The sequence below is a fragment of the Coenobita brevimanus genome, chromosome 6 (genome assembly GCF_032717465.1).
Source record: "Coenobita brevimanus isolate Jiangsu-jjx chromosome 6, ASM3271746v2, whole genome shotgun sequence".
NCBI classification, from domain to species: Eukaryota; Metazoa; Arthropoda; class Malacostraca; order Decapoda; family Coenobitidae; genus Coenobita; species Coenobita brevimanus.
This window is the reverse complement of record NC_136959.1, coordinates 54901400-54928899: the sequence shown is the minus strand read 5'-3', so window position 1 is coordinate 54928899 and position 27500 is coordinate 54901400. Positions and strand designations below refer to the sequence as shown.

The 27500-nt window shown below is 41.6% G+C and overlaps 1 protein-coding gene across 1 annotated transcript in view; it reads left to right on the top strand.

Annotated features, from left to right (window-relative positions):
* Positions 1 to 27500, top strand: part of LOC145401279 (pyrethroid hydrolase Ces2a-like) — a 115492-nt gene that overhangs the window by 64529 nt on the left and 23463 nt on the right. Inside the window, exons 2-5 of the mRNA XM_080273608.1 lie at positions 11569 to 11799; positions 12289 to 12417; positions 15559 to 15748; positions 23826 to 24011. Coding sequence (XP_080129734.1) covers positions 11569 to 11799; positions 12289 to 12417; positions 15559 to 15748; positions 23826 to 24011 — 736 coding nt within the window. The remainder of the gene's footprint in view (positions 1 to 11568; positions 11800 to 12288; positions 12418 to 15558; positions 15749 to 23825; positions 24012 to 27500) is intronic.

The following is a 27500-nucleotide window of genomic DNA, read 5'->3' as shown; positions in this document are numbered from 1 at the left end:
GTGCTCCATCTTGTACAGTCACTCATAAAAGAAACGACCCCCCCGGCCAAGACACCTTTCAACCAATATGATATCGGTCCTGGTAACACTGTAAATGACGTCAGGTGTTTGGGTGTGAAGCTGCGTTTGGGGGAAGTTCATTCAAAGTTCATTCTAAGTGTGTCGAGCCCATTCATTTAACCCTTGAGGCCGGGGGTTTCATTTGCATCATGTGCGGCATTAATGCATAAATGTTCGGGTATGGGATTGTCTTATCACCTGAAAGTTCTTTGTTCTTGTAGCATAAAGTTAATTTTGGGTGAAGGACAACATAACAACTCAGATATAAAGTATGTTTGACTCGAAATGTGGATTGAAGCAGTGTTTCGTGCAGATTAACTCCGTCCTCCTCTCAAACACCCCTCCTCATCCCCCCATATGGCTGACGTCAAATACAGTGTTACCAACACTGAATACCCCGAGTTATATTGCCTCTAAGGCAAGGGGGGGGGGTCTTTTCTTTTATGAGTGACTGTACGTTAATTACTGTATCCTCCCCCTCCCATTTTTAAAGCAACATTTGTATTGCATTTGTGCACAACCAGAGTCCATTATTTTCGTCCATGCATTTTTTACGCTGAGTAAGCAATAATAGAGTTAATGGCTTCTTATAGGAGTGCTGCTTTAGGTCCACAGTTGTACAGTGGAGAGATATACGAAAATAATTTTTTAGCTTCTCATAAATACGTAAAGCAAAAAATGAATAACTCATTTAACAGAGACAAGCAAGTTGGTCGTCCGCGCGACATGAGTCGCGCCATGAAACCGTCAAAGGTGGGAAGAAGAAAGGGATATGATGAGCCAATGAATGGGTGTGATTGGCTAGGATATTGGTGGGCTGCGGGCTTGGCCAGGAAAATATACTAAAAGTGGGTGTTGTAGGATCAGTGGTCTGAGTGCAGTGAAGGATTGTTTTAACTGTCTCTCAAAAATGATTGGTTCAGGAGAGTAAAGAAATGGATGTGGGAGACAAACTTATGTATAGGATGAGGTCGAACGAAGGTTGGGGGAGGGGGGGGATCACGATAATATACCCTGGTTCGAGGACAGTTTATTTCAAAGTTTTCTCCAACAACAAGAAGAACAAAACAACACACACACTCCCGTGTTCTGATTAGCCTGGCGTCTTGCGTCGTAGTGAAAAAATGACTGGCATCATGTTTCCAAAGACGGTTGTATTTAAAAAACAAAAAAACTGGTTTACTGACTAGTTAACCAACAAAAACACACAGCATTAGATCGGTTGTACGAGTATAAAATATAGGTTGATATGTAACATAATTTACAGATATATTTATAATGTAACTAATTTGTCTGACGAAGATACAGTTTAATCGTAATAGTGATTACAGTTGCTTTTTTTAATGTATTCGATTACGGTTGTGAGTACTTTGCAGATAATATGAATGTAATCGATTACGATTACATGAAAATCTGTAGTCGATTACGATCACAGAGTACGATTACGCCATGTCTGACCGTCATCATCTTATTTAGCCCAGGAGAGACCCGTCATGATGTAAAGGTTAATGAAAGCTCGTATATTTCGTCATCGTCATCATCATCATCGTCGTCGTCGTCGTCGTCAGATTCCAATAGCCTCTCGCAAGCTGAAAGAATCACCGTTTCACTTTGAAAAGTCTCTCCTAATCTGGAAAAAAAAAAAAAAAAAAAAAAGTTTGGACATAGCACGAAGAAAATAAGAAAGTTGCCCTCATTGTTAAGAGAAAAATGTGTGTTATTTTAGTGTTTGTTGATGCCGATAAAATTACTTGTATATTTACCAAAGTTAGTTTCCTTTTTTGTGTTGTATATTTTGTGCATTTGCTGAGCTACGACCGTTGTTCAAATATACCTGTAAACTTGACCCCCCCCACACACACACACACACGCCAGTTTCTACCGTTTCTGATTAAAGGTTAATCACAAACTCTTAATTCCAAGTCCCTCTCTCTCTCTCTCTCTCTCTCTCTCTCTCTCTCTCTCTCTCCACAGACCATACAGGAAAAACACTTGAGGCTGAGCTAGGATTTTCAGTAGGTAAACACTTCCCCGAGAGAGAGAGAGAGAGAGAGAGAGAGAGAGAGAGAGAGGAGAGTAGCGAGGGAACGAGGGGAGATGAAAGAGGACTGAGAAAGGCGAGATTGAACGGAGGGAATATGAGAGAGAGAGGTGGGGGGAGAAACTCACTATCTTTTAATCTTGGCAATACCTGAATCATTCACCATTTCAATCCGAGGCAACCAGAATTAAGTAAAAAAAACATAGGCAACGCTACGCAGTTGCAACCCTCCATCTGACTTAACACATACCCCCCACTCCCAGCCTCCCAGCATACTTAACGAAGCGCATAACGGCCCTCCCTCCCCCCCCCGTATAACACAGAGATATTAGAACTTAAAAATTTCAGTAGTTTATCCATGGTAATAATGAAGTTATGAGCAGATTTGTTGAAATTATGACGTGCTTTTTTTTTTTTTTTTTTTTTTTTTAGGCAGCCATTTTTTATGATTACATAGTAGGTACAGTCATGAAACGTCGTGTGTAATTAATTATTCATATTATCATTTATCATTTACAGTTTCTTCCTCCTAGGTGCAATAGTTGCAAAGTTTCAATAGAAAAATGCATTAAAATAATCAGTTTTATGGATTTTTGCAATTTCATAACATTGTATAATTTCATGACATTCTAACTACCTAAAGGCACCAGGAGACATATTAACAGATATTCCAGGAGAGTTTGAAACCCACACCTTTATAAGTTTTCGAGTCCGAGCCCGGAAACAAAAAATATGTTTTTTACTTTTCCATTATTCTCGGGAAAAAAAAAAAAAAAAAAAGCTTAAGACAGCATTCTACTTATTAAATAGCATCGGTCCACTATGAGACACATAACTGTTTGAAATCAAAAGCACCGGTTCACTATGAGACACATAACAATGTAAATCAAAAGACTCCGGTTCACAGTGAGACACATAACTGTGTGAAATTTCATGACACTGTAGTGTACACTTTCTGAGTTCTGGCCCGGAAACGAAATTTCTACTGCCTGCCAGCTGCTCTGCCGCCCAGCTCTACGGACGGACACCTATTGATCCCAGTGATAAAAACACCCTCCTCTGACTTTGTCAGGTGGAGGGTAAAAAGTCTTAATGAGGTTCTGAACAACCGTATATAACCTATTATGAAAACCGAGTACGCGATGTAGTCAAACCCTTAACGTATGACCGTCAGTTTTAAAGCATCTTTTGGGTAGGAAATAGTTATGGTAGGTTTCATTCCATTTCACACGGGTAGGAGCGAGATGGAAAGTTTTAATTTGATATATTTTATATGGCTTGCTTCTGTATTGATGTCAAAACTTAGGGGTTTGTCGTACCTTTTGTAATCTGGGTTTTAATAGTACTATCCCTGTCTTTTCATCTATGATTTTTTTATTAATAGGCTATCTTCCAGTTGTTTAAGTTTCTCCATTACATTGTCTGTTGCTTGATATATATGTGTATTATATGTATCGTCTCTCTCTCTCTCTCTCTCTCTCTCTCTCTCTCAGCACGGCCTCAAACACAAGGTAAACATGCACAAACATCACCCCTCTGATTATAAACTCATTAACCCTTGTTTGTTTCTTTGTCGCTATCCCTGTCTACCTAGGTCATCAGTCTCTCTCTCTCTCTCCCTCTCTCTCTCTCTCTCTCCTTTTGTACTCATATCTGTATAATAGCTGTGTATCTTGTGACTTTATTTCTCTCATTTCAGTATCTCACACCCATTATGTATCCACTTCTTTTTATCTATATTTATTACAGTATTTATCTTTCTATTCCAGTCTCCGTTTCTCTGTCGATCTCGTAACTGAATAATGTATCGAAATATCTATCGCCATCTCTTCCTTTTATAGGTGTATCGGGTTGAATCACGTTAATCGATAGGCATACCTCTTCGTCCATTCACTTGTCTGTCTCAATTTATTCATTCAGCCATCTTTTCATTAAATTTAGCTGAACCCTCTTTCTCCTTTCATTCCGCCTTCTATCTAAAGCCTTTTCTAGTTATTTAAGTGTCCACAGTTTTACACTCTCCCACTCGCATGTCCATCCGTAAATCTTGTATGTTTCAGCTCATCCATCTCTTCATTTTCATTTGAAATGACTACCATTTGATAATTTGTCTCCACGTGTCAGTTGTCTATTCATCAATTTACTCACACACTCACCCAACCATCCATCACCCCGCCCATCCATTCAGCCATCTGTTCGTCCATTCATTCATCTGTCCATCCACTCATCTCTCCATTCATCCATTCATCTCACTCATCTCTCCGTCCATCTGCACATCTCCATTCATTCACATGTCCCCCCTTCCCTTCGCTCTCTCCCCTCCGATCCACCCTTTCCTCTATCTCGCCATCTATCCTTTAAATAACCTTCAAAATCTTGATATATAAAAACACCACGATATCTCCGCAAGCTCCAGAAAAACACAGCGAAATTAAAATCCATTAATTTCCACATTTTAAATCCTCGCTAATGGAGGGCGGGATTTGGCGGGGACTTATTTTTCGCGAGTGGGGCCAGCGGGTGTATGGTTGCTAATTTATTGTGTCCTGTTGTTTGTGCTGTCTTTGTAAGATAATATTGTTTGGTGATGGCAAGAACGTAATAAGGAAGACGTCATTGAGAAGCTATTTTTGTGGATGACAGAATTTTTATTTTTGTAATCAAAATTTCCGAATTAAGCAAGATATTGAAATATGGATCGATTGTTTATTGACTTCGTGTATATTTTAAGTTTTTTGTTTAGTCTAAAAATATCAAAATATGTACAGTATAGTGCGTCTTTTCATTGACATTAACTCCCCCACAATAATTGTTGTTGTAATTTACTCTTGCTACTACTATTTTTTTTTTTTACACTAGCTACTACCAGATAGTTTCTGCAGGTTGGGAGAAGCTTTTGGTTGCATAGGGTTTGATGAAGGATTTAAATGATTAAGAAGTTCTGTTCGTAATATCACGCCTAATTTGAATACAGTCATCTGTCAGTATGCCCTTTTCCTCACACTTGGCCTAAAAGTGCCATCTGTCCATCTTGAATGCTGAGCTAACAGTGGAATAGCCCTAGAATATGGTGCTAATCGAGAAGAAATTCTATGGAAGGGATGTAGAGGCACAGTATTGCCCTTTTCTGCCGCTGAGCTACCGGTACTTGAGAATGGAGCAAAGGGACAAAATTCTGGACCAGAGTAGAATAAAAATAGTATAGCAAGAAGGAGATTTAAATGACGTTCTTTATGGGGTTAAGGTTCTCGTAGGTGGTCAACACGTACAGCTTTATTCATTCAGTTTGTATCCCCCCACAAAGACAACGTAAGATGTTTATTCTTCTACCACCTGTCGATTTAATTCAGCATAGGAAAGAATGTTTTGAACTGGAGGAGTTATTCGTTGCCTTTACGGTCCATCACTTCGAGGGTGCTTCTCTAAACTGAAAAAAGTGTTGCGGTTGCCCGAGGAGAGAGAGAGAGAGAGAGAGAGAAGCGTCGTGTTCTCGTGGGTTTAGGAGGCTTTGTAACACTTCTTCCTTACCAGTATATCTCTGGATATGGCATGTTAATATTCTCTGGTAGGTTATTTATGAAAAACTACCCTTACTAAAAAGATGTAGCCTAGCACGAACTATTAGTGTAATGAGGAAACATAAATCACTAAGGATGTGGCATTAAATGATTTAATAGTGATGACACATCATTATGTTCATATTTTCAACAGATTATTGTATTTAGCTTAGAAGTGTTTTTTTTTTTATGGGAAAATTAAATACAGCCATCATTAAGCCCATTACTATCAGGTAGCTCTCGTGACCTTAAACAATAATGTGGTTAATGTAAGAATAGACTACAAAATACGTAATCGAATTAGGGTGTTTCCCAGGGTCAAGGACATGCGGTACGGGCCCAAATCTTAATTCTCGCTATTTACTGCTGACTTTGAACTCCTGGTGGTGAAGTGTTGTGATCATTGACACTAGGAACCCGCTGTGTTTCTAGGGTGGAGGGGAGCTGTAGGTGGTGGTGTTGTGTTTATTCCTTGTCAATAGTAGTAGTTATTGCGGGTTGATTACACTACGGGAGATCATTGCTTGCTAGTATGTCATTTGATTTGTCTTACTGTTGCATTATAAGGATGATGAACATGGTGATGATGCAGTAATGATAATGATTAATAATAATAAAAATGATGATGATGATGATAATAATAATACAAACGATAATAATGATGATGATGATGATAATGACAATAGTAACATTATTATTCAGTATACTACTACTGCAACTATAGCTACTACCACCACTGCCACCATCATCACCATCGCCATCACCACCACCACCACCACCAGTACTACTATTACTATTACTACTACTACTACTGCTAGTGCCACCACAACGACCACTACCACTACTACTACTTTTACTACTACCCGACCTTCTTTACTTCACATCCACCAAAGCGCTTAACAGTTACGTCATTTCCAGATTTTTAAAAAGATCCTAAATGCCCCCCCCACCCCCCCGCACACACACACACCACCTTTTTGAGAGAGTTTTTTTTATTTTTATTTTTACATTTATCCTCATTTAGTGCTATAATTGGTTTCGTTCAGGCTTGATTTAAATGTTTTTCACCGCGGAATGAATAGAGTTTAAATTGGGGCTGTGTGTGTGTGTGTGTGTGTGTGTGTGTGTGTGTGTGTGTGTGTGTGTTTTGCGCATTTGTGTGTATTTGTGTGTGTGTGTGTGTGTGTGTGTGTGTGTGTGTGTGTGTGTGTGTATATGTGTGTGTGTGTGTGTTTTGGCCGTGGTGATGAAGTACCCTCACCCACCTTATTGGATTCCTTGTGAACTGGCACAGGTGCTGCCCCTCTTACTTCCAGAATCTCTCTCTCTCTCTCTCTCTCTCTCTCTCCCCTCCTCCTCCTCCTCCTCCTCCTCCTCCTCCGTTCCAGCTTCCTTTCAATCTCACTTCCGTTTCCTATAATTTTTCTCCTTCATTCTCCATCACTGTCTCACTCACCTCCCCTGCTTTCTGTTAATCCCGCCTTATTTCTCATAGACTCTTCCTCCCACTTCCTATCCCCCCATAGCCCTCCCTCGCTATCTTTCAATACCTCCCAGTTTATTCCTTCCCATTTTCTCATCATCTCTCTCACTCCCTCGCTCCCTCCCTCCCTCCATCCCTCTCAATCCCAGTAGTGTCATTCTACCACCTTTACACCCCATCCTTTCTTGTCTTTCTCTCTCCATCCCTCCATCCATCTCTCCACCCATCCTTCTTATCACTTACCTTCCAGTCTCTTTTCCCCTCTCCGTATCACTTTCCCTCTTTCTCGACCATACAGGTTCTAAAACCCATTTGCTCTCGTCATCCTTTTCTCCCTTACCTTTACCCTACGTTCCCTTCCTCTCACTTTCTTCCCCTCTTCAACTACCCTCTACCTACCCCTTCCTACCCCCCTCAGCATTTTTTACCTGAGGGGATGGAAGTTTTATTATGATTTAAAATTGAACTTCTCTTTTTCTCTGCCATGTTTTTGAACTCTTGTGTGGACAGAATTTCCCCTGCTGTAAATTGGAAGCCACTTATTTATAGGAAGCGTATTGGAACGGCGTATTAGAGTCATAACATTTTCAAACTGACAAATACATAACATCGCACTCTCATGGCTGTTTTAGGTAGTTATAGATAAATAGGCTCTTTCGTCGACCGTGTACCTCCGTCTCGGCGAAATTGTCGGAAGAGCAGCTGTGAAGATGATATGTTATTATCCTGTCTACCCTTCTTTTCATTGGAACACATTTTCGTGACATCCTTTGTCGACGAACTTTCCCAGTCTTACCCTCCGAACCTACTTTACCTTGTTGCTTTTCTGATTTTACTACCCTCCTAACCTTAACATTTTCGCAAGTGTCACCTTCATAACCTTCGTTACCATTGCCATGCGCTATGGTAGATTGTGATAAGGTAGTAATATTCAGTAGCCCCTCGGATAAATATTTGGTTTCTAATCCCAGTTTAACACGTTTGGAATAATGCATTTCCGACATTTTTTCCTCCACTCCATTTCACTGAATTTGCTACCACAGCGCAACATCTTTATGCTCCTGATGTTATCTTAATGTTACTTTGCCTTACAGGTTTGGATAGCGTACCGGTGGAATGTATTTACTCTTCATCCTTTCCAATGAAACTCCCATTAAAAATTTTTTCATTGTTGCATGGTGGCCCCCATTTCTTCCTTTCAGCTTCGTTTGTAGTTTTTAATGGGTGGTGCGATCCTTATGTTTGTGATGCCCTTGTCATAGATATCATGGACTTGGCCTGCTCTAACGTATAACAAAATATGCCTAAAAGACTGAAAGGTCTGTTCCGGTTTTATTTCCTTCATGTTCCTTTGTGCTTGTATACCCTTCTCGCAGTCCCTCCACCTATCTGTCCTTCTCTGTTCTCCCAACCATACCCCTTCCGAACATGACATTTCTAACGTTGCCACCTTTCTAACCTTATATTTATCCCAACTTTACAACTTTCCTAATCTTATTACAACCTCAAATTTTCTATTTGCGTCACAAAACCACTGTCCCGACTTGATGTACCCAGGCTGTGCAGAACTAGTAGCATGACCTTACACCCTGCTTAGTCTTGCTGTCTTGTCTTCCTATGATTGTCAGATTCGAGGCGTGTTCGTGATCTTCCGTTCCTTAAGGGCCAAAACTTCACCCTCCGTACCCTCCGTAGTACGAGTACATACCTTCACGTCACCACTTCGGCTCCAGTATACACTTTTCCTAGTTAATGTATGCCAGTTCTTTCTCGTTCAGGATTGGTATGATGGTATGAGTGTGTGTGTGTGTGTGGACAAAGTTCACTTATAACTTTACTTATTTTAGAGTGTAGTTTAAAACCTTTTTGTTACTACTTAGTCTGAACCGAGCATTGTAAACATCTTGGAGTCTTTTACAAACCAAAAGTGTAAATGTCGTCCTGGATGATAGTGATTATAAATGTACAAGCAGGTGTGTGACATGTTAGAGTACAGTATGTTTACGAGTTGTGAATAAATAACGAGAGGTCATTCGGAGTGAGTCTGTTGTGTCTGCGCGGAGGTGTTGTTGTAGTGCAGCCAGCAGTCAACACATCTCCCTTACGCACCACACACACACACACTCCAAGGTCACCATGTGGCTGAATTAACGCGTTTACTACATGAGATCTCTCCTAGGCTGCGCGAAATTGCCCAGCGATGTCAAATGAAACGAAAGAGACGTGTCAGTAATGAAGGGATTAACAGAAATTTTATTTAATATTTTCACAACGAGAGTCTACCATAAGTTGAATAAAAACATAAGGCGTATGAAGGCTGATATGAAAAAGAGTCAGGGTACGAGAGGGCTTAATATAAATTGTTTCTAACCAGTTCATTACGAGAAATCTTCACTAAATCAAACAGAATTTTTTGACGCTGGCAATAATAGAAAGTGGCGATTTAGTACAATAAGGCTTAACCCCTTCACAGTGAAGGGCTTCTCTTAAATTTATTGAAATTATCTGGCGATGGCAATAATATTAGTTGTCATACTGATGGTGTTAATGGAGAATTTATACATTCCAGCACAGCCTTTTCCTAAGCAAAATCAATTGTCTTGCGGTAATGAGAGAGAGAGAGAGAGAGAGAGAGAGAGGGTCATCGTAGCAGTGGGTTGACGGAGATTCTGCAGTTCTTTTACTTCGAGAGAGCTTCCCTTAGTAGAAGGAAATCATGTGGCGGTGGCAAGGTAAAATATAAGACATCATACTCAAGAGGTTAACAGAAATTATTTGTGACCTCTTTGGTAGGAGAGATCTCCCCTTGGCTGGGAAAGAAATTGTTTAGCGATATCAAATGATCAATGAATGGATAAGAAAACTATCGTATTGACGGAGTTAACTTATTACACTAGCATTTACAGGATCAACAAATATTAGTGCGTAAATATCCATAACAAAGTGCTGTTATTCCATTCACCACGCTTTTTTTTTTTTTCCCCTACCGATGTGGCGATTTTATGCAACATAGGAAAGGCTTCTAGCACTTTGTTTATTTTTCCTCTGCTTCCGACTCTGGACATGGGTTTTAACAGTCCATTCCCTGAAGCCCAGCAGTCCTTCTTGCAACACACATCCACATGTCACCATATCGAAACTAACACCCGCCTTCCATATAGAATGCATGCTAGGACTGTCTCATACAGGCCTAGTGTATTGTTTTTGGCTGGGAGGGGGGGGGGGAACGATATGTCGGCGGGTCTTGTGGTAGATTAGTAAAGTCTACCTTAGCGAAATTCATATCCTTTAAACTGTTCCCTGCGCAGCCGGGATTTGAACCCACGTCCATTGAAACAGACGACCACCTCTCCGCCAACTAACTTCTCCAGTTCAAAAGTTTTCCGCTAATCGAAAACAGTCTCTCTCATGTTAGATCACTTGCTAAAACCGCTTCAAAGAAACTTGGATTATTGGAGAGTCCGTAACATCTTCACTGACGAGCGCTAGCCACAATTTATAAGAGTCATGTGCGCTCTCAGCTGGAATATTGGTCACTCTTGTGGAGTGGATGTGGAGAGGTTGCACTAAAACAACTAGACGAAGTTCAGAACGAGGATGTTAGAATTATAATAACCTTACAATTACAAATGAACTACCTCTCCTTCAAGTAAGAAGGAATGTTGCCTTCGTTGCATTATTTTATTGATACATTTATGGCAAATGCTTAGACGAAGCTGCATCCATAGTGCCACCTCTCCATGCCCTCCCCCGTGCTACACGCGCATCTGGTAATGCTCATGACTGGAGTGTCACACTGCCATATTGCCTATCAGAATTCTCTTGTTCCCTTAACTGCATCTCTTTGGAAGTCGCTTCCCCAGTGTGGTTTTCCCCCAAACTTCAAACTACGGCTGTTCAAGTTCTACTGTTACTTTTTTTTTTTTTTTTTAGTGGAAGACACCTGTAATCTGGTGTATGGATTATGTTCTTTTAATTCACATGTTTTTGCTTCCTCTGTTCTGTTATTAAAAAAAATCGTCTGGCAGTAGCAGAAAATTAATGCGAAGGAAATCCACGAGTTGAAGGGGTTAACAGAAAAACAAAGTGTAAAAGTTTAGATAATAACTACACTAGAAAAATAAGTGAACATCAACATCAACATTAACAACAACAACAGGACCAGCATCGACAACAACAACACTGGTCTCAGCTTTAAAGCTTGATAGTAACTCCTGAGAAATGTGTTGTCTTAAAGAACTCTCTCTCTCTCTCTCTCTCTCTCTCTGACCATATATGTCTGTCTTTTTGTCTGTCTGACTCAATATGTCTACCTACCTACATTCCGACCTATGTATCAATTTGTCTGTCTGCATCAGTCTATCTCTGTACAATCTATCTGTCTATATGTCTGTCACCCACGTAATACCACCTCTTTCCCCCCACAGGCCCCCGTACAGAAGCGTCCATGGGGTAACAAAACCCTGGACGCGAGAGAGTTCGGCCCCATGTGTCACCAGCCTATAGAAAACGACGCCTGGGACACCGTGCAGAGCGAGGTCAACCTGGACGCCCTCGAACACCACCTCAGGAAGCTACTGAAGGTGGAACTCGGGGGGGAGATGTACGAGGAGGAGGAGGAGAGGCTGCAGGACGAGGTGAGGAAGACGGGGGAGGCGGTGCATAGGAGGAGAGTGGAGGAGAGGAGGAAGAAGGAGGAGCAGCAGAGGAGGGGGAGCTGCCATGGACATTTCGCCAGCTGCTTCGAGTGGGACTTGGACGCTTCCTTGGCTGAGGACGAAGAAACTGAAAACCGAGATAGGAGAGGAGACACGGAAAGGGGTAGAGGGGATGAAGGAGGAGGAGGAAATGGGGAGAGAGGAGAGAAAGTGACCATGCCGAAGCCAGTGTCGGGTGAGGAGTTTCGGACGAGTGGTTGGGAAGAAGTGGCGACCCCAAATAAAAGTGGTGGTTATGGTGGTAGTTATATTGGTAGTAGTGGTAGTTCCGGTGATAATGGTGGTGGTAGCGCTGGTAGTAATAAGACGAACGATAAGGAGATGGAAAATAGTGAGGAAACAACTCACCGGAAGAGAAGAAGACATGAGGAGGGGACAAGGAAGAGGAGACGGAGAGACGGGGAGAGGAAAGAGGAGGAGAGGAGGAGGAAACGCAGAGAAGAGGAAGGCCACGGGAGGAACAACACAAGGAAGACCAAACTTTACATGAAGCTGAAAAGTATGAGAGAGTATGAGATGTCTGAGGACTGTCTCACTCTCAATATATACACTCCGATCGTGAGTATGCTAATTATCTTAATGTATCGTGTGTGTGTGTGTGTGTGTGTGTGTGTGTGTGTGTGTGTGTGTGTGGAGAGAGAGAGAGAGAGAGAGATTTCCTTGTATAGTTTTATCCAGTGGTTCCTTTACACTGCCTTGAAACGGTGGCAGACCTCTACAAAATCTCGCTAAGCTAACGAGTTAGGCTATATTCAGTCAGGTTGGAAAGGTTGTAATTTCTCTGACTTAGTTCGAAACTCAAAAGTGGTAAAAGGATTACTGATTGCATCTGCGTTTGGTAACTCTTGTGAAAATAAACACATTTATAATTGTTGGCGGTTAGTTGTGTTGTAGTTTGAGTAATGATATACGGATAAAATCTTTTTTAGGATTTACAGTTTGGAAATTTCAATGCTGCCATCATAATAACAGGTGTTTCAATCTTTTTTTCATTTTTAATGCTATTATAGCGGCAGATTTATTGAATTGTCTTTATTAGGTCTTAGTAGTGTTTTCATTATTCGGTTGTTGTATTGTATTTGTCTGTGTGGTAGGTGAGCATGTGGTAGGTGGGGGCGCTCACCATCCACTCACTTAATGTAGTGCTGCTGTCGGGTGTCTGCCCCTTCCTCTCCTCCATCCTTCTTTCCTTCCATCCTCTCCTCCATCCTTCTTTCCTTCCATCCTCTTCTGTCCTTCCTTCATTCTCTCCTCGTCCTTCTGCTTACTGGTGACTTTAACTCCCTCTTCTATCTTTCTATAACTCCCTCTTCTATCTTTCTATCCTTCATTCTTTCCTCTTCCTTCTGCCTGCGGGTGACACTACACTGAGTGACAAAACAAATGGTTTCCTGTACACCAGAAAACCATTTACTACGCTGGGTGGTACTCATATAACCAAATTTTGGCGCCTGGTGGTTTAGTGGGTAATTAGGGCGCTCCAATCGGATTGAGCCGGTGAAGGTTTATATCCAAGGGATGGTTGGTGTTTATTGCTTACGTAATGCCACTCAGGGATGAGTGAGGCTGGTCACTTTCATCTTAAATGTCAGGACCAACTGCCTAGCCCCAGGCTCCTACGCTTCTCATGGGGCAACGTAGGATTGGATGATGGATGGATGGATTATTATTATCATTTATATTATAACTAGCTTGTCTACATTACAGCTTATAGTTCTTCTTAGCATGGGATTATAACTTTAGGTGTACCATCGTGGTAATTCTTTTGGTGGTTATTATACATTTTGCTTCTTACCCTAATAAATTGTCTTTACTTCTGATTATAATTTGGCTTTCTTGCCCATATAATAGGTTTACCGTCTTGGTAATTCTTTTGGTCGTTATTATAAATTTTGCTTCTTTCCCAAATAAATTGTCGTTACTTCTTATTATAATTTGGCTTTCTTGCCCATATAATCCTCTTTTACTTTGCACTGGTACTATAGTCTTGGTACCCAAATAATTTCCTTTTGATCTGGTTTATGATTTTAGTTTCTATGTACAATTATTGATTTACATTATAGCATTAACTTTCTTCTCCAAACACTTCCCATTTGTTTTAGTTCATGAGTTTGGCTCATTTTTTTTGTTGACTTAGGTGACTTTGTAGCACCACTTCCTTAGCGGTTGATTTTTTATATTAAATCAGATTCTTTTATTCGGCAACATATTTTTCTTTTCTGTTCGTGCTGCATATAAGCAGTTCTGTTCAGCTTAGCAGGCCTGTAGGAAGGGGGGGGGGGTTGGAGTTGAGAGGGTCGGACGATCCCCCCCCACCTACCTATAGGTTCACTTTCACACGGTCTGTTTTTTTTAAATATCAGTGCAAAAAGAGTCCCTCTCCGTTGTTCAGAAATTTTGTGCTGCTTCTCAGCGTCGCTTATGGATACACCCAGTCCCCCATAGTAAGCATGCAGCAGACTTTTGACCAGCCGGCATGCTTTGCAAGTCCATATTCAACACAAAACAACCCCCAACCACCTTCGAAAAGTCTGGCCACGGGCTTGCTGAGGAGAGACTTTTCAAACTGGATGAGCATGGAATAGCATCCCTTATCTGTTTCACTACTGGGGCACTCACTCATCTCCCCCCCCCCCCAAAAAAAAAAAAAAAAAAAAAATGTGTTAAAGTAGCAAGACTAAAATTTAAAATGTGGCATCGGATTGGAGAGGTTAATATTTATGTACTGGCATGTCACCAACATCCGTGTAATGTGGAGGTGCTGGAGAGGGGTGTCTTTATATGCTGACACGAATATAACCATGCGGCTCAAATGCCTGACTGTACAAACATCCTCCGGTTTCCTCCTTATCCCTTGAAAGGATGAGGATGGACTGCAGGAGGAAGACAAACTCAGCTTCCAGGTCACACACAGTTTACGTTTCAGTTGAACCTGTGGATGCAGTAAACTGCTGCTATTACAGTAAAGTCGACGTAGTTTATATCGGCAACATACAAGAGGTTATTAGGGTACAGTAGAGAAAATAAATCGCTAAAGAAGAGGCTTTACCAATACTCCTTCTGTCATCAAGAATACGGTCCTTGCCCCGGAAGCACTAATTACCAACGTAGATCAATACCTTTGCATAAAAATTAGTGGTTTTTGGAGGAAGGGCAAGGAGAGGAGAGTGGAGGAAGTTCTCACAGTCGCTTGGTCTTCCAGCTAAAACAAATCTGAGTTACGAGAAGAATTGGTCGTAAGCGTGTAAGTGAATCCAGGCCCATGACCTCATACAACCACAGGACGTCGTTTATATTCCGCTCTGGGCCAGTTTCAGACCACCTTGTTTTCCTGTTTAGTAGAGATTTGTCTTGCCTGAACGATAAGCCCTTATTAGCCTGTTGAATATAAAAGAGCTTTCCTAAACTGAATAATGTTATGAAACTGAAGACGTGAACCCCATTCATTCGTTGACGTATTTTATCATTTATTTTTGCTATCTCCAGACAGTTTTATTCAGCCTAGGAGGGACAGTTTGAGCTGGAGGTGTTATTGATAGTTTTCATTCAGCCCTTCACATGTAGGGGAGGCACATCTTAACTCAGAGTAATCGTCTAAAAGCAGCAAGAATAAACTACAGATTGCGTATGGCTGAACGGGGTTAATCCTCCCTGCTCTCACCACGCCAATATCCTCCGTCTTACGTCCGTCTCTTCCAGCTAGAAGGAGGAAGAAGGCGAGGCGGGGGAGAGAGAGGGAGAGGGAGGGGGGTGAACGCCTCCCTGCCCCTCCTGCTGTACATCCACGGGGGCTCCTTCTACTCCAACGGCGGCAGGATATACCCGGGGGAGAAGCTGGCCTCTCTGGGGGTCGTCGTTGTCACCATTAACTACAGACTTGGCCCTTTTGGTGAGTTTATTATTATTATTATTATTATTATTATTATTATTATTATTGCATCATAATTATTGAGAGTGAGTCGGGAGTGAGTAGCGCACCCTCGGGCCCGTACTTAAATCATAGGGTAAGAAAGTATTGGATGCTGGACTGTTGTTGCTGTTGTTGATAGCAGTAGTAGTAATTGTAGTGGTGGTGGTGGTGGTATTATTATTATTATTATTAGTAGTAGTAGTATTACTAGTATTTTGAGACGACCTAGGGGTAAAAGTGGAAGGAAAATGGGAGGGTCAAGAGAGGAGGGTTGGGAGGGGTAAAAAGTGGGAGGGTCGAGACGGGGAGGGGACGTTAGAGTGGGATAGGAGAGTTGGAGTGCAGAGAGAGGAAGATTGGGAGGAGGGAGATGGTGGCAGGGATAGTGGGAGGAGGGAGATGGTGGCAGGAATAGTGGGAGGTAGAGATGGGAGAGAGAAAGATGAGATGGTAGGGACAGGCAAGAAGGAGAGAGAGAAAAAGAGAGAGAGAGGGGGGGGAGGGGGGTTATGGGATGGAGGGAGGAGTGGGGGTGTGATTTCCTAAGGAGGTCAGGATATAACTGGCAAGATCTGGCGTCACTAAAGGTCAACAATGTCGCCATTAACTACACGCCTGTATCATGTGATGAATGAAAATAAATAGATAAACATGCAAGTCGGACCCGTTTGTGAATGGGTGAATAAACGGATAGAATGGAGGAAGGGTTGAGTGTAGGTGAAGAATGGGAGGAGGCGAAGGAAGGAGTAGTGGGAGAGAGAATTCAGAACGGGGGGAACTGTGGCAGGATTGAGAAAGGGACTGGAAGTGAAGAGGAGAGGGAGGTTCGTTCTGCTCAAACGGCAGCACGGCGACTCGGTGGCTCAGTCGGTGTAGTCCTTGTCTCACACCTGCCGGACGCTCTAGACTGGTGGGTTCGATCCTCTCTGATTACCCCTGAATTTGTGGGGTGGACGCTTACAAGCTGACGTCTGTTTAAAATAGTCATATAAACAAACCTGCACCATACTCCTGTCCACTTCAGCCATTTTTTGTTTCATCACTTCTGCCTTACCTCGGTCCTCCCCTCCTCCTATCCTCCCATGTTACTTTACCCTTTACCCAGCGGGGACAGGATGTACCCAGGAAAGGAGCTGGCGTCAAGGAAGGTTGTAGTTGTCACCAATGACTGCAGGTTTGGACCATTAAAAAGAACCAAATGCCATTCTTATTCAGGTATTCATTATGCTCAGCTATGTACTTTTACACGGTTCTTTTGAATATTCATTAATCAACGTAATCATGCATATATATATATATATATATATATATATATATATATATAGAGAGAGAGAGAGAGAGAGAGAGAGAGAGAGAGAGAGAGAGATAGATAGATAGATAGATATATAGATATAGATATGTATTATATATATATAATTATATATATAGATATATATATCTGTCTGTCTCTCTCTCTCTCTCTCTCTCTCTCTCTCTCTCTCTCTCTCTCTCTCTCTCTCTCTCTCTATATATATATATATATATATATATATATATATATATATAAAATGAATGAATGAATGAATGAAATAGTGTGTGTGTGTTTAATTTATATAACGAGTACGTTGACAAATGAATAGACAGAACTGATAATAGTACATTGCTGGGTGAATGAATAATTCAGTACGATTGGAGTTGAATCCTTATTAATATTCCATTCATATAAGAACGTTCACTCTAATATTCATAGCTCATATGACCATTCGATGCGTAACGGGGAAAATATCTTTCCATTTTAAAATGTATATTTGCCTAAGAGAAGCATTTCATTTATATATTTATTTTTCGTATTGTAGAGTTTTTAAAAGGTGGGCCTGAATTCCGTAGATTTTCATTCTTATTTTTTTGCTAAACTGTTGTGCAACCTTTAATTAGCAGAGGTCGGCCCTTCTGTGTTAATGATTTGTTGCATTTTTATTTCTTTTATAATTATTAATGTTTTTTTTTTTAATTTCTTAGTATATTTTGTAATACTGTTTTGTTTTTCATTTGTTAATCATTTTGATAGAGAAAAGGACTCGAGGAATTTAGAGGGGGGGGGGGTTATTAGGGAGAGGTAGGAAGTGGAGAGAGGGAAAAAGGGGTAAGGTGAAGGGGAAGGAGAGAGAAAGGAAAAAAAAAAGATGCAACGAAGAGAGAATGCGTACTAAATGAGGGAAGAAGGAAAGACGGATGTCGGAAATGAGATAAGAAAGGTGGAGGAGGAAGAGGAAAGATAGGAATGAGACAGAAGGATTAAGAGTACGGAATAGTGAAATGAGAAGAGAGAGGAGGGAGGTAATAACAGAAATTATGGAGAGAAAAGGTAGGAGCAAGAGAAGAAATAATGATTCAAAAGGAAGGTAGAATGAGAAAAGTGAAGAACGGAACAGGTAAGAAAGACGGAGATAGGAAGGAAGGGAGAGGAAAATAATTTATTCACTCCGCAGAAAATATTGGAATACTGAAGCAAGAAGAACCTGGGAGATGACGGGTGGAAGAGGAAAGAGGAAGAAATAAGGGATAAAATGATGAGAGGAAGGAAGAGATTGGAAGATGAGAGATGGAGTGAGGGAGAAGGAAGGCAACAAGATCATAATGGAGAGTGGGGGCGATGAGGAGCATGAAAGGATGGAGAAAGATAAAAGGAATGATACAAGAATGGTATGACGAAGGAAGAGGTTGGAAGAAGAGGGATGGAGAGAGGTAGAAGGGAACAGACTAGAGTAAAATGATTAGATGAAGTAAGAGAATGGATGATGAAGGGTGTGAAAGAATGGAGAAACGAAGAATGGTGGAAGCGAGCGAAAGTGGAGAGAGGAAGGAAGGAAGAAATTAGAAAATGAGGGATGGAGTAAGGAAGAACAAGGAGGGCAAGAGTAAAATGGAAAGAGGAAGGAAGCCATTCGAAGGGAAGGTAAAAGGCAGAGTAGGAAGGGAAGAGGAAGAAGGAAGGAGTTAAGAGTAGTATGAAAAGAGAGAATTTAAATGGTTGGATTGCAATGGGTAGAGAAAGAGAAAGAAACAAAGGAACGATAAAAGTTGGAGAGATTGGAAAATAAGGAATGGAGAAGAAAAGAGAGAGAGAGGGGAAAGATGAGTGGGTAGAAGGAATGTGTACGGGGAGGAAGAAAGAACAACATAGGAAGATAATGGAGGATTATAAAAAAAACGTGAGGAGAGAGATGGAGGAAGGAGAGGGGAGGAGGTGGGAGAAAGAGGCTGAAGTACTGTAGCACGAAGAAGAATGATGGTAAAGGTGAGAGTAAGAGGAAGGAAGGAGAGAAGAGGAAGACGGAGACGATAGGGAAAAGGAAGATAATAAAGAAGGGTGAGGGGATGAGAGAATGTTGAAGAGGGGTGAAAGTGAGAAAAGGAAGAAGAGAGAAAAAAAGGAAAAATATGAAAACGGATGAGGAAGGGTGAGGGGATGGGAGGGTGAGAGTGAGTGGGAGGAGGTGACAGGTAAGCTCGTGCCTCATTACCGCGCTGTCATCATTATACTCACCTGTGTGCGGGGGGGGGGGTGACGGCCGCTGTCTTTGGGTGGGGGGATATGTGTGGGTGGACTAGATGATGTGGTGGGGGCGGGGGGAGTAGGAAAGGTGAGTAGGTGTGTGTTGGAAGGGAGTATTTGTTGGGGGAGGTGAGATGGTGTTGTAAAGGGGGTAGGGAAGGCAAGTAAGTAGGTGTGAGAAGGGGGAAAGGAGGACGTGAATGGGTGAGTATAGTGGTGCTGGAGAGAGGCGACTTCATGTGGTGGCACTGATGTAACCGAACGGCTCAACTGCTTGGTTGTACAACTGTCCCACAGGCCCCCAGAAGGAGAATGGTAGACTAGAAGAGAAGGGAAGCTTAAGCCTGCAGTCTACTGAGTTGGCGTTACAAATAAGCCTAGGGCTGAACAACAGCAACAACTAAGTATTTTTTTTTTCTTCGGCGAATAAGGTTATCGGGTGTCAGTCAGCATGTAATACGGAAACAACACCTTCAGTGAATGAATTATAGAGGCCATTTTTGCCTCTTTGACTGCGTTTTTTTTTTTTCCTGAGTAAATTTGTCCGTACTTACTGAGAATAAAGCATCCAAGTTTGAACATCACGGTTGTTGTTGTTGTTTGTTATGGTGGTAGTGGTGCAGCTGTTGCTGTTATTGTTGTTGTGGCATCAGGCTCATTTGAAATATGAAACCAGTGGTCTGTAGCCTGAAGAGTTGCCCTTCTCTTTTACACCATCTGCCTATCGGGGGATAGGGTAGTAGTTGAGGAACATTTGTAAAATTAGGGAGTTCAGCCGGCCGGGAATGCCACGGCATGAAGGTGCCCCTCTCCAGCCCCGAAAATTGCAGTGAGGGGGTTGATCAGTTACTTGCTCCGTCATCCATTTTTTGATCCCGTTTTGTGTTCTCTCTTTCTACCATAATTATGCCTCTTCATTTTGGCCTTTTTCTTGTCCCTTCTCTCTCTCTCTCTCTTCCCCCCATAGTTTATCTCTAACTTCTCTCAGAATTTTTCTTCTCAGTTAAGTTGGGGATGGTAAGAAAAAGCTTTTCTTTTTAAGCAAGTTTCCCCCTCAGTCCCTCCCCTCCATCACCTTTTTCACATTTTTGTCCACTATAAATCTCTCTCTCTCTCTCTCTCTATCTATCTATCTATCTATATATATATATATATATATATATATATATATATATATACGTACAGTATATGTACTGTATATGTATAAATGTATGTTAAAATACTTATGTATGTCAAGTTCAAGTTTGAGAAGGTGAAAGTGGTTGTAATTGTGGCGTATGCACCGTGTGAGGACAGGAGTGAGACAGAGAAAGACAGGTTTTGAGATGAGGTGGGTGAAGTAGTAGGAGAAATGCTCAGGAGTTATAACGTGATCTTAATGGGCGATATGAATGGTAGAGTAGGCACTGGTCCTGTGAATGATATAATGGGTAATAATGGATGATAATGGGAAGCGACTGAAGGACATGTGTCAGGAAAGGAGGTTTTACATTTGCAGTTCTTATTTTGAACACAAAGATGCACATAAATATACGTGGTATAGAGGGAATGGAGGTCATGTTGAATGGAGCCTGATTGATTACGTACTTGTAGAGAAATCGATGCTTGGTAGTGTTGCTGACACGAGGACAGTGAGAGGAAGATGTGGAGGTTTCTAAGATCATATGATTTTCGTATGCAAGATCAAGCTGAGAGGCGTGAGGTGGACCAGGAGAGAGGGGAGCAGTCAGGAAGAAAGTCTGAAAGTTGAGAAGCTGAGGATCGAAGAAATGGCAGATTAATACAGGGCCAAAGTAGAGGAGGAGTTAGAATCAGTGAATTGGAATGAAATGGATCTGGACTGCTGTGGAACGTATATAGGGATTACTTAGTTAGGAATGCTGAAGTGGTGTGTGGTGTGGCAAGAGTAACAACAAAGATGCAAGGTACGGCATGGTGGGATGAAGAGGTTAAGAGAGCAGTGGAGGAAAAGAAGAAGTGGCTAGAGTGGATACAGGACAGGGATTCAGTTGATATAAGAAATGAATATATTGAGATCCAGAAGCACATGAAGAGCCTAGCGAGGAGGAAAAAGAAAGAGTTGAATAATGACCTAGGAAGAAAACTGAATCAAAATTGCTTAGAAAATAGGAAGTTTATCTGGAAGAAGGTGCAAAAATGCAGAAAGCTACAGTGGAAAGAAATGTGAATGTGTGAAGGATAAGTCGTAGATATTAACCCATGGGGATGAAGGAAGGACCAGATGGAAAGAATATTTTGAAAGTTTGATGAATGGGAATGGAGAGAGCGAAGCGACTGTTAACATGATTGGTTTGGGGGGTGTACAGAGAAGGAATGCAGTGCCAGGAAATGTGACACTCGCAGAGATGAAGCGGCTGAAGACTGGGAAAGCAGGTGGGGTTGATTAGGTGTACGCAGAGATGATTAAGTGTAGTGGAGAGAGTGGAAAGAAGTGCTTGTTGGAGTTACAGTATGTAAGAAAGCATGGATGAGTGAAACTGTGCCAGTAGAGTGGAAAAATGCAGTGATTTTACCCCTGTACAAAAGTAAAGGTTAACGAAATGAGTACAAGAATTATCGTGGCATAAGTCAATTGAGTGTGGTAGGAAAGGTGTATGGAAGAATTATTATAGAAGATGTAAGAGAGAGAGAGAGATCAGAAGCCCTTGTGAGTGACGAAGAGGGCGGCTTTAGGAATGGCAGAGGATGTGTAGATTGCAGTAAGACAGATAGTGGAGAAGGCTTGTGAGAAGGACCTTAAGGTGTTTATGGCATTTATGGATCTGGAAAAAGCATATGACAAAGTAGAGAGAGAAGGATTGTGGAAAGTTTTGCGCATGTATGATGTAGATGGTAAGCTGCTAGGTATCGTCAAGAGTTTTCGTGGCGGTAGTGAGCCATGTGTAAGAGTAAATGGGCATCTAAGTGATTGGTCAACGATTATTGTGGGCGTGCGACAAGGTTGTGTGATGTCCCCATAGTTGTTCAGTATATAAATGGATGGGTTGATGAGAGAAGTAAAAACACGAATAATGGAAAGAGGTATGGCGTTGGTAATGAATGGTGATGGATGGAATATCTCAAATTTGTTGTATGCTGACGATGTATTGTTACTTGCAAATACCGGACAAGAGCTTGGTAAGCTAGTGCAGAGTTTTGTAGATGTCCGTGAGCGTCGTGCCTTGAGAGTATATGCAGAAATGAATAAAGTGATGGTTATTGAGAGAAAAGGTGACTTCCAGTGTGATGTTACAGCGAATGGAGAGAGACTAGAATTGGTGAGAGAGTTCAAATACAGGGATACAGTGATAGAAAAGAGTGGAAAATATTGCAAAAGAAGTTGAAAGTAGAGTGACACAAGCAAGGAAAGTACCTGGTACTATGAAGGCCTTGATAAAAAAAACAGACTCTTGAGTGTTGCAGCTGCGTGGGGCTTACATGAAGGATTGTTAGTGTCAGCTTTAACATAAGGATGTGAGAATATGATGTGGCATGAATATGGAGTGGTGTGGCATGAAAATGAAAAGTCATGAGTAAGAGCAGTGGAGATGGGACCGCTGAGGAATGTATGTGGAATACAGAGGATACAGAATAATGTGATACGGGAAACATGTGGAGTGAGGAAGTTTGTGGACACCAGAATTGAAGAGTGTACTGAGATGGTATGGTCATGTGGAGAGAATGGATGACAAGAGAGTGATGTAAAAGGTATATCTGAGCGAATTTGAAGGAGGGAGGAGGCGAGGTAGGCCAAGAAGGTGGAGGAGTATGGTTGAGGAGTGTGTGAGGAAGAAAGGTATGGATTTTGGTGAGGCTAAGGGAAAGACCGAGCTGGCTAGGTGAATTTTGTGCGGAGAAGCGCATAACCAGGGATTTGACACCCTTTTTAAATGTGACAGCGTTCGGATTGACTCTATCAGATAGTTATATGTGATGCTGCAGAACGTGGTGAAAGTTTTTTGGCCTATCTGGTGGAGCCAGGATTCCGTGGGCTTGAATGATGAGTGAATGGAAGCGTGGCCCATTGAATTGGGCAAATTTAGGGTGTCTGGACGTTGCTACTGCTTACCCTGCCCTAGGGTGGGAAAGGAGGTCTGGATGATGATGATATATATATATATATATATATATATATATATATATATATATATGTGTGTGTGTGTGTGTGTGTGTGTGTGTGTGTGTGTAAACTAATATCTGACTCTATTATTTCCTCATTTTTAAGACAATCGACAGGTTCTCTCTCTCTCTCTCTCTCTCTCTCTCTCTCTCTCTCCATATATCTATCTTTATCTGGTTGTCTTTTCATGGTTAACACTATCGGTAGATTTCTCCATCAGTCTTCCTGTACCTATTTATCTATCATATTTCCTCCTTTAGGACAGTCAGGTTTTCTCTTTCTATCAATCAATCGATCGATCGGTATCTTATTTTCTCATTTTCGACACTGTCGGCAGGTTTCACTATATCTGCTTGTCTATTTATCTATATCTGTTGTCCCATTTTTAACACTGTCGGCAGGTTTCCTCTCCACGGGCGATAGTGCAGCTCGAGGCAACTGGGGTTTGTTAGATCAGCACCTCGCCCTCGTCTGGATACGTCGTCACGCTCGCTATTTCGGCGCCGCCACCAATAACCTCCTCCTCATGGGCAACTCGGCAGGCGCAGCTTCCGTCCTGCTGCATCTCGTCTCCCCACTCTCGAGAGGTAGGTTGTTCTGATTACACTTCTGTTGCTAGAAGAAAATATCATGATAAATAGTAGCGATGATGATGATGATGATGGGTACGTGCATATTTTCGAATTTCACTCATTTTTGATGGCTTTTGTTTAACGTTTTTGCCACTTTTCTCGAGTTTTCCTTTTTCACTGGCTTCGGTTTGGTTGTAATTTCTCATGCATTATTTTTAGCCTGTTTTTTTCTTTGTTAGAGGTCATTTTTATTTTTTTCCTTCGGGATTTAGTTGGCTTGGGTCATTTTCATTTTACTTCTATTTTTATTGAATTATCTGTTTTTCAGATGTCGATTTTTGTTATTCATTGTTTCGGTGATAGATTCCATTTTCCTCTGACTGTCACATCACTGTTTGATAGCTTTTCATATCCCCTTAAACCCTATGGCAGATTTATTCTTGCTATCTCCAACTGATTTTTCGTAAACTCAAGAAACCCATTTCGTATTCAGAGGGATAATGAACTCTCTTTACAATCCCTCCAGTCAGAAAAGTGTATCCGTATCTGAATAAATTCGTATTGAGAGAAGCTAGCTAGAATATGTGTGAAGTAGTTATCATTCAGTAATCTCGGGGTACTGTGGCCCATACCTAGTGTGCACCATTAAAACATGAGGCCTAGATTTGTAAGCACATTTACGATCATTTCCCTCTCGGCTCATTTTTATTTCCAAGGAGAGAGAGAGAGAGAGAGAGAGAGAGAGAGAGAGAGAGAGAGAGAGATTCTGCATACCCGCCGTCCTTCCTGTAAAATAAATCTGACAACTGAGTTTTGTTTTAGTACTGAGGACAAAGAAGGCAGAATGCAGAAAATTCCTGTCTCGTTTCTTTTGCAGAAACAAATCCGAGGTACAACAGGGAATTGATCTTATGCTTACTTGTGGACGCTTGCCAGTTCACCATATTATCATATGGGTCCCACTCCCCATCCCGTCCCCCACCATTTTTTCGCGTTGTGGTTGCCAGATTTTTCATATCACTGTGCCCAGCGTACCTGCCACCCCCACCTGTCCTGGCGAGCACCGGGGGCAGCGGGCGAGAAATAATTAGCGAAGAAAGACGAGGTGGAGCCAGGGAAGAGAAGACGTTAGTGATACATTTAAGGTAAAAAAAAAAAAAAAAAAAAAAAAAAAAATCTTTTTCGTTTTCTGTGGCCTGCGTCAGCTTCAAAAGTAGAATTAATTGCACTGTAGTTACTGTAGTGAACTTAGCAAAATTAAAACCAGCACCACCACCATCGTCGTCGTCGTTGTCGATGCCTCGTTTAATAAGAATCCAGTAGCTCGTTTTACCCATTGTATGAACGTATTAACAGGTGTGGGCCGTGGTAAGTTAAGTTGTAGCTTTACATCCGCTTTGACGAGTATTAACTATCTGGCATTTCACCATTCTAAAAGGACGGAAGTCGAGGCGCAAGATTTTTAAAAGACTAACAGTGTTGGGTTAGGTAAATTCTTAGAACTGTCGCTTGCAGTGCGTTACGATAGCAATTAAGGGAGGAAGTGAGGTCTGGTCTTCGCGGCTTCCGTGTCATTGTTGCCACACCGATCGAAACGTTTTCCCGCGTTCCTGACGTTCCCGTGTCCCTGCTGCTGACTTGCAACTTTGACTTCACATGAATAGATAAGTAAATGTTCTCATGGCCACCAAACATGATTATCACTGAAAATTTTGTAACCTTTTTTAATTTCTTATCGGTGTTGTTCGTATAATATTAAAAGTTTGGCGGCTGCTTTAGGGAGGTTGAAGATCTAAGTCTGTGCCGCAAGGGAGGTCTGGAACACAGCAATGTGGCGGTGACAGGAGACGGGACAACTCTTTTGTTTTGACCTAATTAACGCTCCAGCGGCTATGGAGGACACGGGTTCCGAGATATTCAAGGATTCCCATCTCACCTGCAAACCTGAACCGTGTCTCCTTCCGACCGACCCCATACAGAAATAAAAGGAGGCATCAACTGCTGGTGACGGCGGGATCTTTGAAGTGAGTCGGCCTGAGGAAACTTTGAGGAGTATTTTTAGGTCATTAATAATATTAATTATTTGTATTTTCAAATAATGGGATTGTTCATAGCAATTTGTAATGACCTTTTGGTTAGTGGCATTAACCCCTTTTGCCCAAGGATAAGTCATCTAAACTGATAAAATGAGATCAGAATTGGTTGTAGGACTGAATGAAATTGGTGACGTCTTTTTCCAAGTTTCTTCCTGCAGCCCACAGGCAATTTCACTCAGCTAACTGGAGAGGCTGGATATAGCCTTCACCAACCCGTTCACTACAGTATGTCTGCCCCTGAGCTGAATAAAATCGTCAGCAGGTAACAGAAATAAAATAATGTACTGTAGACGTCATCGTAGTGAAGTTAATAATGAATATTGTTTATAATCACTTTATCCTGAAACCATATCTCTAAGCAGAACATACCTGTGTATGGCGATAACCAAAAGATTTAACTCATTCACTCCATTGACGTATTTTAAATTCAGCTAGACGATTATTTTAGACTTGGGGTTAGAGCTAGAGGGCTTGAGTATAGCCTTAATCAACTCAGTCACTAATAGAGTTCAATATAGCAATTAAAATCGTCTGAAGGAAAAGGAGGTTGCACGAAAAAACTGAAAATAGTCACATGAATGAATGAGTTAAAAGATGTCCACGTTCTGAAGGGATTAACAAGATAAATCAATATAAGCATTAGACGTGGCCAGTATAGATTATTGGTAGTAAATTTACTGCCTAAATTTTGTACTGTCCCTTAACCTGTCAGTCCGAGGACGTATTTTTTATATTATACTTGCAAACTCCAGGCAGTTATATTTAGCTTACCACGGACCATAGGTGATGGGGTTTATAAAGGCTGTTTAACATCTTTGAAGTTGAATACAGTTCCCGGAGTTGTCAAGAATAAAGCGAAAAATGCGTCATGGTTCTGAAAGTATGATTGTGTGTGTGTGTGTGTGTGTGTGTGTGTGTGTGTGTGTGTGTGTGAGAGAGAGAGAGAGAGAGAGAGAGAGAGAGAGAGAGAGAGAGAGAGAGAGAGCAGAAAATGTGAGAAAGGTGATGGAGGGGAGAGATTGAGGGGGAAACTTGCAGAAAAATAGACAATTTTATTTTTTCTTACCATCCCCAACTTAACTGAGAGAAGAAAAAATCAGAGACGGAGTTCGAGCGATAAACTTTGGAGAGAGAGAAAGAGAGAGAGAGAGAGACAAGGGGGTCGTATTATCGCAAGCTTAGGAGGCTCCCGACCACCTATTTCTTGCTATAATGGGTTCGTTTTTACCCAACGGAACTAGACCACTCCCGGAGGAGAACTAAGTTGTGGCCGCATGAAATGCGAATAACCTCAGATGCAAGGTAAGATTGAGTTTTTGTTGTTACCAGTAAAATCATTCTTTCTTTCTGATTTGATCTTTCTGATCTTCAGTTGATCGTAAAGAGTTTTGAAATCTTCGTCAGGTTG